The sequence below is a fragment of the Prionailurus viverrinus genome, chromosome A2 (assembly GCF_022837055.1).
Source record: "Prionailurus viverrinus isolate Anna chromosome A2, UM_Priviv_1.0, whole genome shotgun sequence".
In the NCBI taxonomy this organism is placed as follows: Eukaryota; Metazoa; Chordata; class Mammalia; order Carnivora; family Felidae; genus Prionailurus; species Prionailurus viverrinus.
In genome coordinates, this window is record NC_062562.1 from 161,597,256 (window position 1) to 161,621,490 (window position 24,235).

The window sequence follows — 24,235 nt, forward strand, 5'->3', positions numbered from 1 at the left end:
GCAGGATAAGAAAAGAAGACAAAGGAAGAACAGCCAACAGAGTAAGACAGAATTCCTCAGGAAAATAGCAGCCAAATAGCAGTAAGGCCAGGTTAGAGAAGCAAAATCCATAGAATCAAGTTTTACTTTAATAATGATACTGATAGAAATGTTATGCAAGAGTCTGAGTTCAGGGCCTTCTTGAAATGCATGACAGAATTTTTCTAATGTACGAGCCCAGTAACAGATGTAATTAGATTATGCTAACATAATAAATAGTTACTGAATATCTCCCTAAATTAGATTGACCTCCATCGGTAAAGATCATAACTTTCAGTAAAGGCTCATTTTGCTCACTAAATAATTTTCATACAGGTACTAAGATAGAAGTCTTGGTGTATTGATGGGTCCCTCTCCAGATCTCAGTTTATTTTCTTTTCACCTGCATGTCTTTTTGAAAGTGGGTTGTGTTTCTTAAAACAGAATACAGGGGCGCCTGGGTGGCTCAGTTGGTTAAGCGGCCGACTTCAGCTCAGGTCATGATCTCGCAGTCCGTGAGTTCGAGCCCCGTGTTGGGCTCTGTGCTGACAGCTCAGAGCCTGGAGCCTGTTTCAGACTCTGTGTCTCCCTCTCTCTGACCCTCCCCCGTTCATGCTCTGTCTCTTTCTGTCTCAAAAATAAATAAACGTTAAAAAAAACAAAACAAAAACAGAATACATATTCTTTTCAAGTGCACATGGGACATTCTCCAGAATAGCTCACCTATTAGGTCACAAATTAGGCCTCAACAAATACAAAAAGATTGAAATCATGCCATGCACCTTTTCTGACCACAGCACCATGAAACTGGAAGTTAACCGCAAGAGGAAATTTGTAAAGACCGCAAATACATGGAACTTAAATAACATGCTACTAAACAGTGAATGGGCCAACCAGAAAATAAAAAAAGAATTAAAAATACATGGAAACAAATGAAAATAAAACACAATGGTTCAAAACTTTTCAGATTCAGCATAAGCGGTCCAAATTGGGAAGTATATAGCAATACAGGCCTACATCAAGAAGCAAGAAAAATCTCCAATAAAATAACCCACACCTAAAGGATCTAGAAAAAGAACATCAAACGAAGCCTAAAGCCAGCAGAAGGAAGGAAATAATAAATATTAGAGCAGAAACAAATGATATAGAAACTATAAGAACAAACAATAGAACAGATCAATGGAACCAGGAACTGGTTCTTTGGAAAAAAAAATTAAATTGATCAACTTCTATCCAGATTTATCAAAAAGAGCAACTACCCAAATAAATAAAATCACAAATGAGGGAGGAAAAATAACAAATGCCACAGAAATACAAATAATCATAAGAGAATATTATGGCCATATACAAAAAAAAACCCACTGCTAATATCATCCTCAGTGGGGAATAACTGAGAGCTTTTCTTCATATTCAGGAACAAGATTGGGATGTCCACTCACCACTTTTATTCACCACATAGTACTGGAAGTCCTAGCCACAGTAATCACACAACAAAAAGAAATAAAAGGAATCCAAATTAGCAAGAAGTAAAACTCTCATTATTTGCAGATGACATGATACTGTATATAGAAAACCCAAAAGACTCCATCCAACAACTGCTAGAACCCACAAACAAATTGAGTAAAGTCTCAGGATACAAAATCAACATACAGAAATCTGTTGCATATCTATACACCAATAATGAAGCAGCAGAAAGAGAAATTAAGGAATCGATCCCATTTACAACTGCACCAAAAACAGTGAGATACCTGGGAATAAACCTAACCAAAGAGTTGAAAGACCTATACTCTGAAAACTATAAAACACTGATGAAGGAAACTGAGGATGCCACAAAGAAATGGAAAGACATTCCATGCTCATGGGTTAGAAGAACAGATACTGTCAAAATGTCTATAACGGCCCAAACCAATCTATGCATTTAATGCAATATCTATCAAAATATAACCAGCATTTTTTCACAAAGCTGAAAAAAAATTTTTTTTTAATTTGAATGGAACAACAAAAGACCCAGAATAGACAAAGCAGTCTTAAAACAGAAAAGCAAACCTGGACACATCAAAATTCTGGACTTCGAGTTATATTACAAAACTGTAGTGATTAAAACAGTATGACACAAAATAGACACAGATCAATAGAACAGAATAGAAAACCCAGAAATGAGCCCACAACTTTATGGCCAATTAATCTTTGACAAAAGAGGCAAGAATATATAATGGGGAAAAAACAGTCTATTCAACAAATGGTGTTGAGAAAACTGGACAGCTATGTGCAGAAATATGAAACTGGACCACTTTCTTACACTGTACACAAAAATAAATTCAAAATGGATTAAGAACCTAAATGTCAGACCTGAAGCCGTAAGAATCCTAGAGGAGAACACAGGCAATAATCTCTTTGACATCAGCCATAGCAACCTTTCTCTAGATAGGTCTCCTGAGGCAAGAGAAACAAAAGCAAAAATAAACTTATTGAGACTTCCTCAAAATAAAAAGCTTCTGCACAGCAAGGGGAACAATCAACAAAATTAAAAGTCAACCTATGGAATAGGAGAAGATATTTGCAAATGATGTATCTGATAAAGAGTTGGTATCCACAATACATAAAGAACTTACAAAACTCAACATCCAAAAAACGAATAATCCAATTAAAAAATGGGCAAAAGATGGAGTACCTGGGTGGCTCAGTTGGTTAAGCATCCGACTTTGGCTCAGGTCATGATCTCACATTTCGTGGGTATGATCCCTGCTTCAGATTCTGTGTCTCCCTGTCTCTCTTCCCTTCCCCCACTCATGCTTGCTCTCTCTCTCTCAAAAATAAATCAATATTAAAAAAATTTTTGGGGGGCGCCTGGGTGGCTCAGTCGGTTAAGCGTCCGACTTCAGCTCAGGTCATGATCTCGCAGTCTGTGGGTTCGAGCCCCGTGTCGGGCTCTGTGCTGACAGCTCAGAGCCCGGAGCCTGTTTGAGATGCCGTGTCTCCCTCTTTCTCTGACCCTCCACTGTTCATGCTCTCTCTCTCTCTGTCTCAGAAATAAATAAACATTAAAAAAAATTAAAAAAAATTTTTTTAATGGGCCAAAGACGTAGGTAGACATTTTTCCAAAGAAGACATACAGGTGGCCAACAGACACATGAAAAGATGCTTAACATTACTGGTCATTAGGGAAATAGAATTCAAAACTACAATGAGATATCACCTCACACCTGTCACAATGGCTAAAGTCAACAACACAAGACACAATAGATGTTGACAAGGGTATGGAAAAAGGGGAATCCTCTTGTACTGTTGGTGGGCATGCAAACTGGTGTAGGCCACTCTGGGAAGCAGTATGGAGATTCCTCAAAAAGCTGTAAGATAAAACTATCCTACAATCCAACAATTGCACTACTAGGTACTTACCCAAAGAATACAAGAACACTAATTCAAAGGGATACATGTACCCTAATTTATAGTAGAATTATCTATAATAGCCAAACTATGGAAATAGCCCAAGTGGTGTCCATCAACTAATGAATGGATAAAGAAGTGTATATAATGTAACTTCAAGTTATATTACAAAGCTCTATACAAAGTTATATATATATATATATATATATATTTAAATATTTATTATATATTTAATGTATATTATATATATATATTATTTATTTATATAAATATAATTCATGCCAAGTATTGATACGTGTCTCTTACATGGCTGCCTGCCATAGTGTGCAATCAAAATATTAATTATTATTAAATTTTAAATTATTTTTCACTATTAGATTAAGTGAGTTTTGTCTTAAATGTTTCTTTTCCCACCTCAGAGATATCCCTGTGTCTCTTCCCTATCCCCACACTCAACTGTGGGTACAAGTTGTGGGACAGTCCACCATGATAGTCAGTGAAGTATTTGCTCAATAAATTCCCAAAGGAAAAATGGATACTGATGGTTAAGAGCAGGAGTTGGCACACATTTTCTATAAAAGGCCAGATAATAAATATTCTGGGCTTCAAAGGCCATATGGTCTCTGTCAACTACTCAACTCTTCCATTATAGTGTGGTAGCACCATAGACCATATGTTAGAAAAAATATGGCCATATTTCAGCAAAACTTTATTTATGGACGCTGAATTTTGAATTTCATGTAATTTTTCCCATGACACAAAGTATGATTCTGCTTTTGATTTTTTTTTCAACCCTTTAAAATGTAAAAATCATTCTTGGCTCATGGGCCATAAGAGAACAGGCAACAAGATGAATGGTTGTCAGCACTTAGTTTGCAGACTCCTGATTTAGAATCATGTAATTCTAAGTGGTAATGAACTGTGGAGAGTATGAGCCTGAAATTCCACAGGAATACACTTCATTCCTAGTGGGTTGTCAAATTCCAGTGTGTTGAAGGGTGTTTTCATTTATTGTTACTTTAATAAACTGCATATCAAGTTTAATGGCAAACATTTTGTTCCCCCTGTAATGTGATTTTAATTGATAGAAATTCTAATAAAAGAAGTTGGGTTTGCAAAAGAGTCCATTGAGGTATTTGAGGCTAAGTCATCAGTTGATACAGTATCAGTAAGAATCACAGTGCTTTTCTGCATGATCTTAGTTCTCACTTGGTAAACAAATTTTTAAAAAAGAAACTTTATTTGGGGAACTCAAGGGCAATGAATAAATTAAGGGAGTATAAAATACATTTGTTTGAAGCCCACTGGCTGAATTCTGTGACTCCTTTCTGTGTTTCTGTGGGCCCTGACACATGAGGGAATGTGTGTTCACTGACATTCCAGAAGGTCAGAGAGATAAGTAACTATCCCTAACAGCATAGCATTTGAAAGACAGGCTTCCAGGGGCACCTGGGTGGCTCAGTCAGTTGAGTGTCCGACTTCAGTTCAGGTCATGATCCCACAGTCTGTGAGTTCAAGCCCCACGTCAGGCTCTGTGCTGACAGCTCAGAGCCTGGATCCTGCTTCGGATTCTGTCTCCCTCTCTCTCTGTCCCTCCCCTGCTCATGTTCTGTCTCTCTCTGTCTCAAAAAAAAAAAAAAAGAAAAATAAAGAAAAAGAAAAAAAGACAGGCTTCCAAGTTGGTTCCCCTCAATTCCCTGAACTATTTGCTAAGAGATAGGAAAGACAAATCTTTAACATGATTATTGAACTGTCTCTCTCTCTCATTCTACTATCCTCCAAAAATCAGTTTTCTGTTATCAGTTGTATATACAATTTCAAAAATTGCTATTTATGTTCAGACTGTACAAGTGCAAAAAAAAAATCATACAAAAGGGTAAGTTTGCAGAATGACTTTATAATGATTTGCGCCCCCCCACCTCTCCGGCCCCAAATGAGGGCATTTCTCAGCCACAGCAGCACAAAAAGAGGATGAGGGGGCAGGAATTTCTTCTGAAGATGAATTCCGTGCTGCACCATAACTCACCTTGGGCCCATCCCCAAGAACCTCTCCTGGATTTCTGAATTCCTTTTCTTTTATGTAGGATGGGTACGGGGTAGAGTTGGGAGACCTGAAACAAGATAAGTATAGGGTAAGCAGGAAAACAAGTCTAAGAGAAAACCCAGACTGGGCTTGAATGTTCACTCCACGCTTCATTATAGATGGAAATAGACTCTTGGTGGGCACCTACTCCATGTTGGAAACTTCTCATAGACTCAGTTGTTCAAATAAGTGAAAAAAGAGGAAGGAACGAGAGATGTCCCTTACTTAGCTGATGCACCGCAGGGAAGAAAACCTCTGAAGGAACTACCTCGAAGCAATTAAGGAGACAGAGTGTTTGCGTTTGTGTTTTTGTTTTAAGAGTTTTGTTTCCTATATTATCCAAGCGATCTGGTTGACTTCATTGCGCTCTGATTCCTGACAACAGCAAACTGCTTGTGTGCCCAGTGTCTGGTGTGTTTTTCAAGCGGTGTGGTCATCTACTCCCACACCGACATAGGATGCAACACGCGGGTTGTGACTCTCTGGAAATCGGGGTGTCAGTTCCGTTTTCCAGAAGGTAATGATGTCACAGTTGCTTCTGAGTAATATGCCGTGCGACCACTTGATGGAAGAGAGAGAACAGCTCTTTAACTGTGGTTCTACGTAGTGAACCTCTGAGCATTTATTGGAAGGTGGTCAATTATTAGGCAATTTAAAGTTATCAGGAAAAACATGTTTCTAATTCAGCCTCCTCATCCTTTTCTTTTTTTTTTTTTCTTCCCTGTGATTCAGGAGGAAGGATGCTGGCTTCTTATCCTACAAAGATCACCTGCCAGTAAGCCAGGTGGTAGTTGGAGATACTGACCGGCAAGGCTCAGAAGCCAAACTGAGCGTGGGCCCCCTGCGCTGCCAAGGAGACAGTAAGTTTGCCCAGAAGCTGCGGCTTTTGCACTTTCTTGCCAGTTTTAAACCGTGTTTCCCAGAGACGTCAGAGGGTGGCAAGAAACAGGCTTGCTCTTCTGTAACCCCTGAAGAAACGTCACACGACAGAAACAGAACCAAACGGAGAGCGAGATAGACCTTAATACAGACAGGAGAGCGACAGCCGTAAAGCCTCCAGGACAGGAACCTAGATTTGGGCATACAATGTGGATATCCGTCTTCCTTGTATATTCATATCTAACAAGTTTGACGACCTAAGTTTATGGTGATATAAATAGCAATGCTAATAGCATACAAGTGGCAGTCAACAGCTGTGATTCCACTGAGTGCTGCTGTTAATGCCATTAGCGTGACTATTTATATCACCATAACTCAGTTTATGGTGATATAAATAGCATTATGGCTTAATGTATCATTGTAAACTTGGATTACGGTCATACGAAGTTTGACATTATTGCTATCACATCTCATCATCATCAGAGCTGGAGAGTCCCTTGCAAGCCCACGGTTGTTTCTGTCACTACATCTTGCTTTCAGGATTCGGCACCACAGAGAGGCATTTGGGGCTGCTGGCTTGGACTGTGGGAGGGCAGGGAGTTCGAGCGATGATCCCGCCTAATTAAGGGCACCATTAGGATTTTATGTTGTTGGATACCCTTCAGTGTGCTTTATGTGGAGTCGGAGAGAAACGGTGCCAGGCTGCCATGGGGATTCTGCAATGAACATCCTGAGTGTCTTTTCCCCTCTTCTTGTCTATGCGCGTGGTTTCGGCAAGTCCCCCGAGAGTTCTGTGCTTTTTGTGATTGTGTGCTAGGCATCAGGAGACCCCAGATTCTGCTCCTTGAATAACTGACTTTCCAGGAGACCTCAGGCAAACCCCTCCACTTTCTCGGCTCTGGTAATGAGAATATCACCCGCGTCCCAACTCCTCCTGGGGAGGCCATAAAGATTTTAGTGCCTGGATCCGGATTCCTCCTAGCAGAGCATTCTGTGCAATGGAATATTATTACCACTTCCATAAATCAAGGGAGAATTAGACCTACCCGATGTAATAAATTATTGCATCGACTCCAAGAGGTGTCCTAAGAAATGTAATGGTGCGTGCTTGAATGTTTACTACTTAGTAAATGGGGGCTGTTGGCAATTAAACAAGGCAATGTTCCTGATACAAAAGAGAGACCGAGTTTATGCTGATTTGTCTCTCTTTAGTTAGTTTAAAACTGAGACTGGTCAAAGAGCTTTATCATGCATTTGTTGAACAATAATACTTTATTTGTTGAGCCAGGCTTAGGAGGACTCTGCAGTCAGAAATTTGATTTCAACTGTTTAAGAAAACGATATTGACACAAAATAATAGCGAGTATGCATTTTTAAAAATATTTTGAGGGATTGATGTGAGATAGGGTGACTCTCAAAATAGGCAGATTCTCATGTGTTTTCCGATGAAAATCCGTTTCATTATGTCATGATTCTTCATTCATCTACAAAGGTAAAATATTTCTCGCTTACCGATGCTAATTCTGGAGCGAGCTATGAATTAAACAAAGGGCTCCCCATGAAGTCATTGGTTAACTTGGTAAAGTTATAAAAATCCCACTTCTGCAAACTTGTTGCCTTCCTTACACAGAGGATTTCAGCCACATTACATAGTATATGTAGAAGTGTGTTAACAGTTTATAGTTACTATTAGCTTGTTTCCCTTAATCAATAAATCAGTCTTCAAGAAAAATTTCTGACATGTCTGCCATGTGTCTAGCACTTTACCAGACACTCTGAGAAATAAGAAACAGAAGCTCAAACCGCATTTTGAGAAACACACATGAAAAAAATGCTGGAAGACAAAATGTCGTATCAGATTTTGCAATACAATATTATTGCAACTGCTGCTCAAGAAAGGAGTGATATAGTATATTTCAGCCAGACTTCGTATTTAAAAAGAGAAAACAGGAAAATCGTGGTGGCCAGTGTTTATTTGCATTTCTTTTCCAAGGCTGTTGTTCTTAGAGACATTTTTAGGACCCCTTATAAGACAAAGAGCTTTCTTAATCATGGGCACGGCATGAGCTCAGTATTCTTACAGCACTACAGCTTAAGAGAGACTGTTTCAATCCATATTTTGCCTGCTACTTCATAAACCAAAAGCACAGTCCATATTCAATTGCAATTATATGGAACGCTTTTGTGTCTGAGAGGGAGAAAGCGAAGGCTTCCTTTTTTGCAGGCAACTGAGAACATCATACCTTGGACCTGAATTGCCAGGTAGCAGCTTTATCTACCTTCCTTTAAGAATGTTCTAACACGGGCACAGTAATGAGAAAATGTTCCACATCATGTCACTTTCCAGTTTTTAACATATTTGATTTGCTCAGATACTCACAGCCCCCAATAAGGTGGGTGAGGTTAAGTATTAGCCTTTCTGTTTACAAATGAACAAAATATTTCTTTTAAAATGTCACTGACACTACAAATTTCTGTATACCCTTGTAGCCTCTGGGAGGCTTCAGGAGGAAAGGCAGAGCAGAGAACATAAACAGCTTTCTCTGTACAAGGTCGAGGTGGTTTCCCTGAGTCAGTCGATGATTGAATGAAATCATTAAAAAAAAAAATAGCCATTTGGGTCTTATCCCCACCACTCCCCCACCCACCCACATCCAGTTACCAATATAGCATGAATGTTTCAGGGATTAAATTTCAATCGTTGTGATGTAAAAAGTGTTACAGTGCATTTATTCTGTTGTTCATTGAGATTAACTTACTTTGTATCATTTACTGAAGTCCGTACAAAGCTACGGCTTAAAAAACCAAATCCATCATGAAAAAATGTCTTTCTCTGTTCGAGGAGTCTTAGTGATGCCAGCCCTGGAAAGCTGTGTTTTGAATTAGGTCCCCGTTCTATCCCCCAGTCTTAGAGCATGAAACAATTTTTGTAGGCTCTGACCAACCGTTTCAGTGGTTTCGGTTGGCTCCATCATCCCTGCTGAGTTTCATTTTGACTTTGACTCATCCGAACTCATAGGCCCATAAAATCCAAATGCTAAAGAAAACCGGTGAATTCCACTCAGGTCTGCCTCATTTCCCATAGAGTGCTGAAAATGCTTATGATCTTATAGTTTAGTTTTCTATGGGGGTATTAGTGTTATTGGCGGGGGTAGGTTTTGTTTTGTTTTGTTTTGTTTTTCCGGACACGTTCAAACGGAAACCTCAAATCTAAATGAGACCCAGAGTATGACTAGTGATGGGTGGTTAGTCCTCGATACCCATCACCCACCCTCCCCTCCCTCCCAAAAGAGCTACTTTAGAGGATCAGCCACTCGTAGGTAGAAATTGTTTTCACACTGTAAATGTATCATCATGCTTGCAGAGAGCTGCTAAACTTTTGTGGAAGCAGGACCGAAATAAACTTTTTTTTTTTTTTTTTTTTTTTGGTTTTGGAGGTGGAAGTCTTCTTTGTACCATATGTGGTGAATATAATTAATTATAGAAATAAAGTATGTGCCAGATAATTGCTTTATTCTCGGCTTTATGAGCTAACAATTTCCCATATCTTCTCTAGGGATTCAGAGACTTTAAACAATTAATTAGGAGCAAGTTTGCTACAAAAGCAAGTGTTTTCAGTACACGTGGGCAGAAGCCATTCACGAAAACGTGTTACTCAAGGACCTCTTCTCCGTTCTTTCCAGAAGCCCGCTCTGGCTGTAAAACAGAGTCACGCTGGATGTCTAAAATGCAAAGTTAGTTTCTCAGGAACCCGAAATATTTTATTTATTTCTGCCCTGAGTCCACAAAAGTTTCGCAACTTTCTGCAAGCAGGATGATACATTTACATGTGAAAACAGTTTCTGCTGACCGGTAGCTGCTCCTCTAAAGTAGCTCAGGGAGGCCAAGAAGACAGGGTGAGGAAGGAGGCAACAAATCCAACCCAGGAACACAGGGCAGAGACAAAGCCAAGGGTGAAATAAGATGGTGATGGAGTTTCATCCAGACGATAGCGGACCTCTGTTTTCTGGGAATGGAATCGTACGTACCAGCAGGAGTCTTAGAAGCCACAAGCATAACCAGCCATTCCCTTGCCGAGAGAGGCAAGGGAATGACAGTATCCACACCTCGTTTCTCCACAGATAAGACATTTCCAATGGGAATGCAAATGAGTATCATCCTCCAGGAGTCGTTATTTCCTCAGAAGATGCTCCACATTCTTCTCCCTTCCCCCTTTCTTCCCACAACGGGTAGCCACGGACCCTTGCTTCAAGCATAGCTGGAAGCAAAAACAAAGAATCACAGTGTTCTCGCGGTTGAAGACTCTCAGAGATCAAAGAGTGCCGACCACTCACGTTCCAGACGAGGGACCTTGGGTCTAGGGAGGTTAAGTGACCGGCCCACGGTCTCCCAGCGGGGATAAGGCAGAGCACATTGAGACAGTTTGACGTGAGCTTTCATCTTTAGTAATTTCCCAAAGCCGAGATGAATGTTGAGATCCAAAGAGGGAGCTCTGACCTGGAACTCTGACCTTGGGTCCCTGCCTCTCGTCAGCTGAGCTGTGTAATAATGTGGTGCTGGCACGCTTACTCTCGCCCTACTGTGAGATCAGCCATCTGGAAAGCCTGATCGAAAACCCACAACCACAGGGATGAAGGGTCAGGGGCAGAAAGTTGGTAACTTTTGTGTTTTGTTTTGTTTTGTTCTGTTTTTGTTTTACTTCGACTTTAGGTAGTTTTTTGGTTGGTAGCAGAAGGCAGGGGGAAAAAAGTCTAGAATGATGTGTAGAAATGATTAACCTCTATTTTTTTCTTAATGTCCCAGCCCTCGCTGCTATTGCCCTGGGCTGCTACCACCTGAGAAACAGGAGTAGCTCTAAGAACAAGCAGAAATGGTGAAATTTTCAGGATCAAAACAGGGGCTGATTCCCATTAAAGGATTGAGCCCTCTGGGCATATCGGAGAGCAGGTCCGATTACAAAGCAGCAGACTTAGAAAGAAGGAAGGCTTGCTTAGCTTTGGTCTTCCAGACTCCAGAGTGACTTTGAACAATTAGAAGTGGACAACTCCCTGGGAAGCATCAGCTCTTTAATATTAGATGGCCATTCAACGTTAGCCACAGATGCACTTCGGAAATGGGAAGTAAATTTACTTTGAGTTTGGGGGAGAGGGATGGTATTTGTGTTTTACAGTAGATACGGTGTTTGTGTGCGTGTGACTGACTTTCCTGCCTGTCCTTTCAAATACCGCTCACGTTTGGAGGAATCGTCCCATCCCACAGAGGAGATGCGTCTGGCTATGTTTTTGTCCCCTTCCCTGGGTGCCCGTCCCTTCCCTAACCTTGGCACTTCGCAGAAGGGACAGGATCCCAGATCCGGGAGGGGCTTTGTTCTGTAAGTTGAATCCCCACGGCTGGGTTCCCCTGCTGAACTTTCCAGGTGATCTCTCTAAACCATTTGCAGGAGAGAGTTAGGCTCGTTCTGGCTGTCTGAAAGTGTATCTGCAATCCTGTCGCTAACTGCTCAGAGTTAGCACAGGTTTCGCAGTCCCCAACAAGGCTGCCTTCATTTTGGACATGGGCCACAAGTCTGGGGCTCCCAGGCCATCCTGCCCCCCGACCCACTGATACATTTTTGGAGGTGCCCACTATGCCTTAGGGATCAGTAATGCACCAGAATGACAGAACTCAGGAAAGCACTGAATTTAAGATTGAAGTCTTATTATGAAAGATACAAATCAAGACCAGCTGATTGGAAAGGTACACAGGGTGAGATCTGGTGAGGTGGGTCTCAGACACGAAGCTCCCTTGTCCTCTCCTGGTGGAATGAGGACACGTGACCCTCCCCCCAACCTGCACACATCAATGCGTGCCACCAGCCCGCTCGCCAGGCTTTGGGTGTCCACAGTTTTTACTGAGTTTCATATGTAGACGCGATTGAATAAGTCATTGGCCACATTATGGAATTTAGACTCCAGCATTTCTTCCTTCTCCTCCCTGGAGCTGGGAGCTGATATCTCCTGGCTTCACGCCCCACCCCTCAAATCTTACAGTTGGTCGTTCTGGCAGGACCAGCCCCCATCTTGAAACTCTGTAAGATCCACCAGGAGTCACCCCCTAAGCATAAACCGTCAGGGCCTACCATGAATGACAAAGACATTCCTACCACTCAGGAAATTTTAAGAGTCTCAAAGCTCCATTCCAGGAACCTGGGATGAAATGACAGAGAAATGACAATCACATCACAATCTGTTTTCTCTCTTTGTTTGCATTATTAGTATGTTCACCCCCAACAATGGATGGCAACGTAGGGAGAGATCCATATCCCAGTGCCCAGGGAAATGCCTGCCACATTGGGTCCCTCAAATAGGTGTTCATTAAATGAATATGAATAGTTAAATAACCTCAAAAGATTTAAATAAGCATTTTAGACTAACAATGGAGGCAGTGCCACGAGGCAATGCATGATGAATTGCAGAGAACTTACACGGACGATAATTGCTACACGGGTCCAAGAGAGGACCTATCGCTTGATTTATATGCACGACTATTTTTAACCTCAACAAGGTTTTTTTGCACATTTATTCTTCTTAACTAAGTAAAAACTTTTATTCTTTTGTACCTTGAAAATCCCTTGAATCTGATGATTATCTTCAAATTAAGGATTAAAAAAAAGAACGCTTTTGCTAAGTTTTTATATTTTCCCTGACACTTCTAAATTAAGATGCCCATGAGGTATTACATTTATAGAACTCATTGTTTAATCTAAATTAGATTAACCCCCCCGGCCCTTCAGAGACCCGAGCAGACTGTTCCACGCTTTTGTTTATCCATGTCTCAAGGTTATTACTGACAAAATTACAATTAGTACTTCGAACTTATTGTTAGGGTGCTAAACTGTGAGCTGTAAACTACCTCACTCTGGCATAATTAAAACCGTGTTCCAGTTCACCTGCTTTATGGTACCTGCTCGGCTTTTCATGCAGTTTCTTTTCACAGTCCTAACTGCATGCAGGCCTTGGAAATTCAGAAAGTTCACTGAAGAAAACTGTTAAAATCGCCTCTTCTTGAAGTTTGCTGACCGTTCCAAAGTAGCCATCTTACTACAGTCATCGGGATAAAAAAAAAATTGTTCTAAACTCTGGCAAGCATTATGTAAGATTTGTATTACTATCTTTAGAATATATCCCAGTTCAGGGACGTCTGGTTGGCTCAGTCGGTTAAGTGTCTGACCAGCTCAGGTCATGATCTCGCGGTTCCTGGGTCCAAGCCCCGAGTCAGGCTCTGTGCTGACAGCTCAGAGCCTGGAGCCTGCTTCAGATTCCACGTCTCCCCATCTCTCGGCCTCTCCCCCATTCATGCTCTGTCTCTCTCTCTCTCTCTCTCTCTCTCTCTCTCTCTCTCTCAAAAATAGATAAACATTCAAAAACTTCAGTATATATATTTTAATATAAATTTATATATTTCAGTTTATATATTTAATTTATATTTGACATATATTTTAATGTAAGTTTTAATATGTATTTGAATATATAAAATATATCCCAATTCAAAATTCACAGGATATGTGCATAGAAAGCAGGGCAGTTGGATATGTGTCCACCTGTTGGCCTGGTAGGCTGCTCTGTGAACTGCGTGTACAGTCCCAAATTGAAAAGAAGAGGAAGTCATGTCCCATTTAAACATTTTATCTTTGAGCCAGCCCCTGAGTCATTTGTCTTTGGTTCCTAGACCAACCCTTAATTGAGAATCTCTCTCAGTCCTTAAAGTGTGAGTAGAAAAACCAGACTCAGCAAGGGTAGCTTGGTCTTTTGATGAAGGAGAGGTCCTTTGCCCTTTAAGATTCTATCTGTGCCTCTTCTATTCAGGGTTTTTCTGGACTTAAGCTTTAGACAATGAAGTAGCCTGACAGTCTTTAATCCCTGTGTCTGATGCTTTAAGTATTCCTTAGTTCCATTCCAATAGATTATCCTAATCAGTTTTGTTTTATGATATTCAGACCTCTAGAATTTAATTTTCTTATACTGAGTAGGATGCAGATTGGGCTTGAACTTAAAATGTGGCCTGTTATGTAACAGAACCGTTCGCTGGTTTTCACCGAGTTTGCGACTCGACATAAAGACCTCAAAGATTCCTCTCTGGTTTCCTTCCCATTATCATACCTGAGATAATAGTGTGACTGACTCAAGAAGTAAAGAGCGCCATGGGATAACCTCATTTACTTTGGGTGCTCGGTTTATGCTTCAGTTTGGCCGGAGATAGCAAGTTGGCCCACTGCCTCAGTTCTCGGCGTTTAAAAAAAAAAACAAAAAAACAAAAAACACGCAGAAATCAAAAAGCGAGTACTTTTTTATAAATAACCTAACACTTTGGAACCGGATTTGTAAAAAGAGAACTTGACCCAAGAGGTAGAGCTGAGAAGATACTCTGATGCATTTTATTTCTTACACATCTTTATTTGTTCTTTACGTGTATATTTCAAGGAGATAACGTCTTCATTTCAATCCTTCAAATTTACATGTGGAAAAATGCATCTGTTATTGTTTAAGTATAACGATAGTCTGATGCACCCGAATTAAGTGTGATTGTTTCTTTGCCTACAGAACTGACAGTTTTTCTGGCTGTATGCTGTTGTCCCCCAAAAGAGGTTGCTCTTGAACGTGTATAAGAAATAAGACAATGGTTCGAGGCAGCATCTGTAATAAAGCCAACTTTACAGCTTCTCTTTGGGATTAAGGAGAGAGACTGAGCTACTGATTCTACCCTGGGCCGCAGGTGGCCATGTCATTTGACTGAAACTGGTCATTTATTGGTGAGCAGTGTCCAGACTTTATCTTCGGATGCAACAAATAAGTGACTTGTGTTTAATCTGGGAAGAGAAACCAACAAAAGTAGTTCTGTTTGGAACATCGATTCTGTGCGGCCACACCTCAGTACACTCTAAGCCTAAGATGGGTGATAGTCCACTGAGGCCAAAAAAAAAAAAAGACCTGAGATAGCGATCGAGATACAGGTTTATTGGGGGAACTTACGTACAGGGAGGCTGGGAGTGGCCGACTAGACAAAGCGTCTGCTGTTGGGATGTACGTGCCACAAGGTTTTATGCCGTAGCAACTTCCCCTAACAACGCTCAGTGGTCCTTCCCCTCCTTGCTCAGCCGGGGTTTCTAAGGGGATCCAGACCCGCCATCTGGACACTCTTTGTTACTAGGGAGATGTTCCGAGTTGCCCACCCCGAGAGCCCTGAACTTTGAACATGGAACAGCACATTCTTCCACACATTCTGCCTGATGGGAATTCAGAGGGAGGACAAGATCTCTACTTTCTCAGGAGAGTGATTAACAGGTGCATTCAGCGTGTGCTTGCACAATCTGGTTATGCAGCACATACCATACAGATGCATAGCACTTTTTATTTCTGAGAAGACTCCTATTTTTCTAACGCTTCTTAGCCCAAAAGCTGGGTCTCCTTCCTACCTGTTTATATCCCTTTTCAAGGACCACCTATTAGAGACTCAAGAAACAACTGGATGACACTTATATTTAGGATAAAGTAATAGAGTGTCTACCATTTCTGTTTCATACAGATATTCCCTCCCCTCCGGCACTTTCATACATGCACACACACATGCGCGCGTGCGCACACACACACACACACACACACACACATAATTCTCTTACCCTGAGAATTTAGCATTTGTACTTAGTGCTGGTCTAGTCACCTCCATCTTGAACCTACCTTAATCCCATGGTAGCCCCAACTGGGGGCTCAAAACTACTTGAGATTAAGGTAGTTGGAGGAACTCTTGTTAGACATGGGGAAGAAGACAAAATGGGATTAGAAGTCAGAATACGTCTTTGCCGTGCGCCCTAGCAGCAGCTGGACTGTGGATATGGGAGTGCACTGTAGGCAGCACCAAGGATGCTCTGTGTCCCAGCCAGTCTAGAGCCATCCCAGGCTTACACCCATGACTTAGGGCTTTGTCCTAAGGGGGAAAAAAAAATCACCTTTCTCATTTAAACGTTGAAACACTGACTTCATGATGAACTAATCCTTAATTCAGAACAATTCTACGTAGGCATGGTAAGAGAATTCAATATAAATTGAGTCTGTGGCCTTTTGTGCTAGTGTTTTAAGAATCTGTTCGTGCCATTTTACCCAAAAAGCCGTAAAGAAGTTAAGACTAGCTATTCTCTCTGAAAGTAGTTCTCCAGTGGGGGAGAACTAAGGAGGACACTAAGGAGCCAGAGCTTTATTTGTTTTGTTGGCCTATTGCTTAGCTCTCTAGAGTAGTGCTACCCAATGGTGGTTTTCAGTGATGATGGAAATGTTCTTTAACCTGTGTTATCCATATGGTAGCCTCTAGACACAGGTGGCCACTGAGCATTTGAAATGTGACTAGTGTGACCAAGGATCTGAATTTTTAACTCTACTTAATTTTAGTTAGCTCAAATTTAAATAGCCACATGTGGCTGGTGGTTGCCATATTGGACTACATACCTTGAGCACACTGGTGAGAGGCCACTTTAGAGAACCCGTCCCCACCTGGAATTCAGTCTTACTTGTGGCTACAAGTCAACCTGCTATGATTCTTTCTGGAGTAATAAGAGGTTAAACATGAAGAAAGAGAAAAGGTGGGTTTTGCCATGATTCAACCGAATGTCAGAAAGGTCCAAAAAGTACCTAGGATGCATATCACTGCCTGGAAGATACTTGGAACATTTTCTTAGCTTCTCCATAAAATTCTCCGTGTATCAGCCAGGAAGATGGGGCAGAATGTAACATAATAAATGTAGAATAAGTATATTTTTTATGATGAGAGTTTTCACTTCATTTATGGCTTCTACTCTTTGAATAATTCGTCTGCATAGTAGAGTGTGTTTCGAGGCTTCCTTCATTGGTTTCAATCTTTTCCATTTTTATTTTTGCTTTAGATTATATTTTGAAACGCCACACGGTCTCCATTTTGCCTACTAACAAAAAAACTAAAATAACAGCACTTCAAACAGAGGTACGGTTGCGTTACCTCAAGCATGACATACTTTACAAAATAAATTAGCAAGTCTCGGGTAGACCTGCCTACCTGGGTCTTCATACATCCTCACAAGACCTACACTTAACCAGTGGGGACTGCAACGTAGATGCCTGCCCCGAGATCTCATGAGTGACACATTCACTTCCCAACCCTTTTTGCTGCCACTCAAAACCATGTCTCCTTGCTAGTTCACCAGGTAAGTGTCACCATGTATAATTTGGGGATACATATTGATCGTTCGAGGGAGGTAGCAGGAGAGAGCCTTACGGAACTGTAGCTGCTAAAGACTAGTTTGAGCCATTTGAGGCAAGGTTGGGATGAGGAAGACAAGTGCTATAGGTCAAATGTCGGGGCCCCCCCATATCCAAGTGTAGAAATCCCAACCCCTGAAGTGATTGTATCAGGAGGTGGGGCCTTTGGGAGGCCATCAGGCCATGAGAATGGAATGGGATTAGTGCCTTCATGAAAGAGGCCCAATGCTACCTTATCAGGACACATGCCAACGAGGGAGCTCATTAGAGACTCAGGTTTTTATCGGCGGTGGTTCGGTGGGCAGCCCCTGCCTGGCATGGACCCAAATTCCAGACTCCCAGAAGGAAAGCAGGTATTCAGCACATTACACCAACACTTTAGGCACAGTGAGGCACCCTTATTAGGTGCTAGCTAGCCTTGCTGGAATCCAGCCATCAGCCAGCCTCACAAATAGCCTTTTCAAGGAGAAACAGTCCGATGGACTATGTTAACTCTTTTCTACGTGGGAGTCCTCTCCCTTTTGCCCCATCCATGAACACAAAGCCTCTCGGGCCTACAAAGCTGCCCCTCCCCTTTCTCATCTACTTCCTGCCTCTTTGTCCAGGTACAGAACCCCATCTCTTCCCTCTACCTTCCAGAAGAGGCTTAGCCCCACATCCAGATCTTTGACTTCACACCTTGCTTCGCACTCCACTTCACACCCTGACTTCTCCCCACCTCAGACAGCCCCTGCCCCAAATCTTAAAACCAAAGAGAAGGAGAAGAGCAAAGACGGTGCTGTTTTCCCTTGAGCAGGTCGTTTGTATCTCGTGACCTAGAGTCTCTGGTACATTAGGTTCCAGAGCAAGACCAGCTAAGTGATTGACAAAGCCTGGTGCAAAATGAAAACATGGAACCCCTTGTTAAGAAATACTAAGAACTCCAGAATAATGGCAGCAGAACATTAAACCAAGTGTGAGACCCTCGTCAACCTGCATAAGTCACACACCCATGTTCCTGAGGCTTGGGCAGAGGGCAAGGTCGACCCAAGACCCTGGGTATACCTGGGGTGGAGCAGACCTGTAGGAATGGACCTGCAGGCCTTGTTTCTCTCGTCAGTGTGAACCTCAAGGAACATTTGTCTTCTCTGAAGCCGTGATGAAAATCAAACCCTATATAGGAAAGCGTTCAACACAGGAACTTATAAGTACCGGTGAGCCATACCGAGCTGTCGAGATGTTTCCTAAATTTGTCTGATTGCACAAATTCCTTAAGGTGCTTGTCAAGATGCAGATCCCCAGCTTCTTCCCCCAGAGATTTTGATTCAGAATTCTAGAGTGGAGCCCCAGACTCTGTTTTTAAGAAGTTTTCTAAAAGGTTTCTGTGACAGGGAAATTATAGAAATTCTAAGAACACATTTGGGGGCAGGCAGACCTAGGCTCAAATTCTTCATTTATCAGCAGTGTGACATTGGGAAACTTGTTTAATTTCACTAAGCTTCAATTTCCTCATCTGTAAAATAGAGATAATTATGCTTTAGTACAAAAGGTTGCTATGGGGATGAAATGAGACAAGTGTATGTACAGAGCTCTAACAGTGACTGGTGCAGTTAAGTTCTCCATAATGGTAGTAATACATATTATACAAAAAGAATGAAACTTCTTCAAACCCCTCGGTTTTATAAAACTAATATGAATTAAGCATAAATGCCAATTGCTAAATGCAACCGTTATTATTTCCGTCAAAGTCACTCAGAAATAATGAATTACAATCTAAGGTGAACAAAAGAATCAATCCTCAGACTGTGTTTTGAGCACCAGCTGTATACAAGGCATCGTGACAGGCCGCCGATGGTTTTGGCAGTCGAGGATTTTGTAACCTAGTTCAGAATGAGATGGAGAGATGAAACGATGCATCTCTTTTACAAGGAAGCCCAGATAGGTAAAAGCAGAAGGTTCAGGAACCACCTGGAGAAAGATCTTGAAGGAAAGGAGGAAGGAATGAGTAGAGGTCCTTGCACGTGGGGCTGTACAGGGGGCAGAAGGCTTCAGCCGGAATGTATGTGACCAAACCGATGGAAGCAACAGGTTCCTGTAGAAAAATACACATGCGAGGGGCACATGGGTGGCTCAGTCGGTTAAGATAGGTTCTGACTTTGGCTCAGGTCACGTTCTCGTGGTTTGTGGGTCTGAGCCCCACATCAGGCTCTGTGCTGACAGCTCAGAGCCTGGAGCCCACTTCTGATTCTGTGTGTGTGTGTGTGTGTGTGTGTGTGTGTGTGTGTGTGTGTGTCTGCCCCTCCCCCATTCTCTCTCTCTCTCTCTCTCTCTCTCTCAAAAATAAATAAACATTTAAAAAAGTTTAAAAAAAAAATAGACATGCGACACATAGCAAGCATTTCGATAAGTACTCAAATGAGAAAATGAGACCCAACTTGGAATCAGAGGAACCTGCAAATGCTAAGCCAAGAGCTGAACATATTCTGTAGGCGGCAGAGTCTGTGAGCCAGAAAGAAGAGGGGGTGAGTAATCTTTTGAAGGTTTAATTTAATTAAAATAGTAAACTCTTCGCTTACGTTTAGTTTCAAAGACCTGGGTTAATGCAGTTTATCTTTGTCAAATGTGTCATTTAAAAAAACTAAAAGGAACATTGTTAATAGAGGAAATGAGGACATTCAATAAAGGGGTGACAAGAGTTCCACATCCGACAATGATATAACATAAACACACATCTGAAACTTATTGTCAGATTCTCATAAGAGCAGGCTTCCCTTTTAAGACGTTTTAAAGCTACCAAATTAGATAAGCCTTTCTTAATTGTGTGAAAACTTTCAGGAAAAGGTAGTGTTTTGATATTTTTTTTTAATTTTTTTTCAACGTTTATTTATTTTTGGGGGGACAGAGAGAGACAGAGAATGAACGGGGGAGGGGCAGAGAGAGAGGGAGACACAGAATCGGAAACAGGCTCCAGGCTCTGAGCCATCAGCCCAGAGCCTGATGCGGGGCTCGAACTCACGGACCGTGAGATCGTGACCTGGCTGAAGTCGGACGCTTAACCAACTGCGCCACCCAGGCGCCCAGATATTTTTAATAAATCTGTAAAAAATTGTCGGTGACTGCTGACTTTTGTTTTGCTTCATGTGTATAGGGTGACAGCTGTGGGTTGAATGACATTCCTCCCACCAAAAAAAAGGTATGTTGGAGTCCTAACCCCCCAGTACCCGTGATCGTTGACCTTATTTGGAAATAGGTCTTTGCAGATGATCAAGTCAAGATGAAGTCCCCCCAGAACCAGGTGGGCCCTCATCCTGTGTGACTGGTCTCCTTATAAGAGAAGACAGTCACAGACATACACAGGGAGGAGATAGGAGTTGCCCCGACACAGGAAGGAATGTGAAGGGTTGCCACCACGAGTTAAAGCAGCCACGAAACAGACTCTCCCTCCGAACCTTCAGAAGGAACCAACCCTTCCAACCCTGGGATTTAGAACTTCTTGTCTCCAGAAGCTAAGAGAATAAACTCCCGTTGTTTTAGGCACACGGTCTGTGCTGCTTTGCTAGGGCAGCCCTGAAAACCTAACGTGGTGACCGGCCCCCTAATCCCAGGCCCAATCCAGGTAGAGTAGTCACAGAAAAGATTGCTAAGAATTGTTGAAACGATAGAGGCGAAGACGCTCGAATTTATTGTGAAGTCTGCACCCTGCAGAGCAGTTCATCGGAGAGGAGAGAGTTCTCTTCACAGGAAAACAAAGCTCGCTTCCCAGCACTGGGCAAGGCTCACCCTGTGCCCTCCTGAGGAAGCCTTTGTGGCGAAACCTAGGAATGAGCAGTTAGCACGCAATACAGTTGTAGAATAGTGATTATAGATGACATTTATTGAGTATCTCCCACGTGTCAGGTATAGTTTAAACACTTCACAGGTCGACACGTTTAATCCCCGCAAGTATTCTATAAAGAAGGTAATAGTCTAGGGGTGCCTGGGTGGCTCAGTCAGTCGAGCGTCCGACTTCAGCTCAGGTCATGATCTCACGGTTCGTGAGTTCGAGCCCTGCGTCGGGCTCTGTGCTGACAGCTCGGAGCCTGGAGACCGCTTGCGATTCTGTGTGTGTGTCTCTCTCTGTCCCTCTCCCCCTCACTCTCTGTCTCTTTCTCTCAAAAATAAATAAACATTTTAAAAAAATTAAAAAGGAAGATAATAGTCTATTGCTGGTTTGCAGATGGGAAAACCAAGACAGAGAGATGGACCTGCAGTCATATGCTTCAAGTCACACAGTAAACGACAGAGCTGGAATCCGACCCAGGCAGACTGGCTCCAAAGCCCTGTCTGAGCCTTTACAGTTTAGCAAGGCTTTCCTATGCCAAAAAAAAAAAAAAACCCTAGTCTTTCTGCATAGCGAGAGAAAGATTCCCTGGATCTAGATTCCAGAGCTCTGTGGAGAGCTGAGGACTGACAACACATATGTAAGGGTTGCTCACATATGCTGGGAAGCTCACGGGTTTCCTAGAGCTGCCTTAAGAAATTGTCACCAGCTTGGTGGCTTAAGACAGCAGAATGTGACTCTCTCATAGTTCTGGAAACCACAAGTCCAAAATCAAGGCATTGGCAGGGGCCATGATCCCCCAGAAGGCTCTCAAGAAGGCTCCTTTTGTGCCTTTGCCAGATTCTCGTGACTCCTGGCATTTCTTGGTTTGTGGCAGCATAATTCCAATCTCTGCCTCTACCTTTGCCTGGTCTTCTGCCTTCTCCATGTGTCTTCGTGTTCTTTTCTGTCTCTCATAAGGACACTCTCATTGGATTTGGGCCCCGTATCCCAGCATGATCTCATCTTGATCCTTATCTTCACTGTATCTGCAAAGACCCTCTTTCCAAGTAAAGTCACATTCTGAGGTTCTGGATGGGCATGGATTTTGGAGCAACACGAGGAGTCAACCTGCTACAACGATCGAGAAACTTCTAGCTAGTTCAGCAGGAAGCATATCTCCTGCAGAGCCCCTCAGCCCCTTGAGCTCCAGGACTTTGTCCCATGAACCTCCCTCCGCCTTTCAACCAAGGACTCAGCACAGATCTTTGCAAATAACAAGGCTCTAAGTCCTGTTGTACAGATTTCACGGCAAGGACTCACCCTTGCAGAGGGTGTAGAACAACCTACCCGGAAGATCCCAGCACATGGTTGTCATCGCTGACACCACATTCGTTAGTATTAAACGTCATTTTTTCGTATCTTGTGGTCAGTGTGCTTTGCAGCATAAGAGAACTTGGTGGCAAATGTCACAATGGCAGTAATTAGAGTCACCGGTTCAAGAATGGCATGACCTAAAAGAATCGGGACTCTTCTTATTCTCAGCTAAATTGAAACATCTATATGCTTCAGTGGTAGAAAAGTTGTGCATTAACCTGAGGATTTGTTCTCCTTTGATAAGCGAGAATACCTACTGAACCATCTAGGTATTAGTTGTGAGAAAGATTTTTCAAATGAAGTGTTTTTTTTTATTGGAGCATATAGAAGAGTTACACAATATTTCTGTAGGATTCTCTGATCTATGTTTTTTCAAATTGGCATTTTTAATAGTTTAGCTGTTAAATAAAGTTCGTGCATTAGTTGGTGTTCAGAAATAATCTTAATTATTCATTAATTCACACCTTTATATTCATGGCTTTCCAAAGGGTGGCATTTTCTAATGTCTGTACATTTTTACATTTTTTTTAAGTTTATTTATTTAAAGAAGTGATTTTGGGGCACCTGGGTGGCTCAGTCGGTTGAGTGTCCGACCTCAGCTCAGGACATGATCTCACAGCATGAGGGTTCAAGCCCCGTGTCGGGCTCTGTGCTGACAGCTGGGAGCCTGGAGCCTGCTTCCGAGTCTGTGTCTCCCTCTCTCTCTCTGTCCCTCCCCTGCTCGCACTCTGTCTCACTCTCAAAAATAAATAAACATGAAAAAAAATTTCTTAATGATTTGCTGCCACAAAAGACCATTACATTCACAAAATCTGTCTCCGTGACTTGATTCTGTCTTTCTGCACTGTAATTAGCTGCCTGTATAGTTAGTTGTCATGAGAAAAGAAGAGCATCTCCAAATTTCTACCAGATATTTAGAATTTGATAGTTTGTGTTCTCTCCTTCACTTCCCACATCCACTCCCGGCCACATACATCTTCTCCTAGTGGGAAGGCAATAAACATCCTTTTTCTGAAATGAGAGCAAAATATTCATCAAGAATTTCATATAGCTTTGCTAGACTGACCATGTGTTTGGATCCATTTCAATGGATCTTTACTTTTTTTTGTTTTTTTAAAATTTTTTTTCAACGTTTTTTTTTATTTATTTTTGGGACAGAGAGAGACAGAGCATGAATGGGGGAGGGGCAGAGAGAGAGGGAGACACAGAATCGGAAACAGGCTCCAGGCTCTGAGCCATCAGCCCAGAGCCTGACGCGGGGCTCGAACTCACGGACCACGAGATCGTGACCTGGCTGAAGTCGGACGTTTAACCGACTGCGCCACCCAGACGCCCCCTTTACTTTTTTTTGAATGAAGAATTCCTTTATTTATGATCCCCACTGCTGGAAAAATACATATTTTCATATGCATGCAAAATTTTGCATGTAATTTCAGAGAGAGAAGAAACACT

The 24,235-nt window shown here is 42.1% G+C and overlaps 1 protein-coding gene across 1 annotated transcript in view; it reads left to right on the forward strand.

Moving 5' to 3' along the window:
- Window positions 1-24,235, forward strand: part of CNTNAP2 (contactin associated protein 2) — a 1,382,613-nt gene that overhangs the window by 1,013,584 nt on the left and 344,794 nt on the right. Inside the window, exon 15 of the mRNA XM_047837856.1 lies at window positions 6,221-6,348. Within this exon, the coding sequence (XP_047693812.1) occupies window positions 6,221-6,348 (128 nt within the window). The remainder of the gene's footprint in view (window positions 1-6,220; window positions 6,349-24,235) is intronic.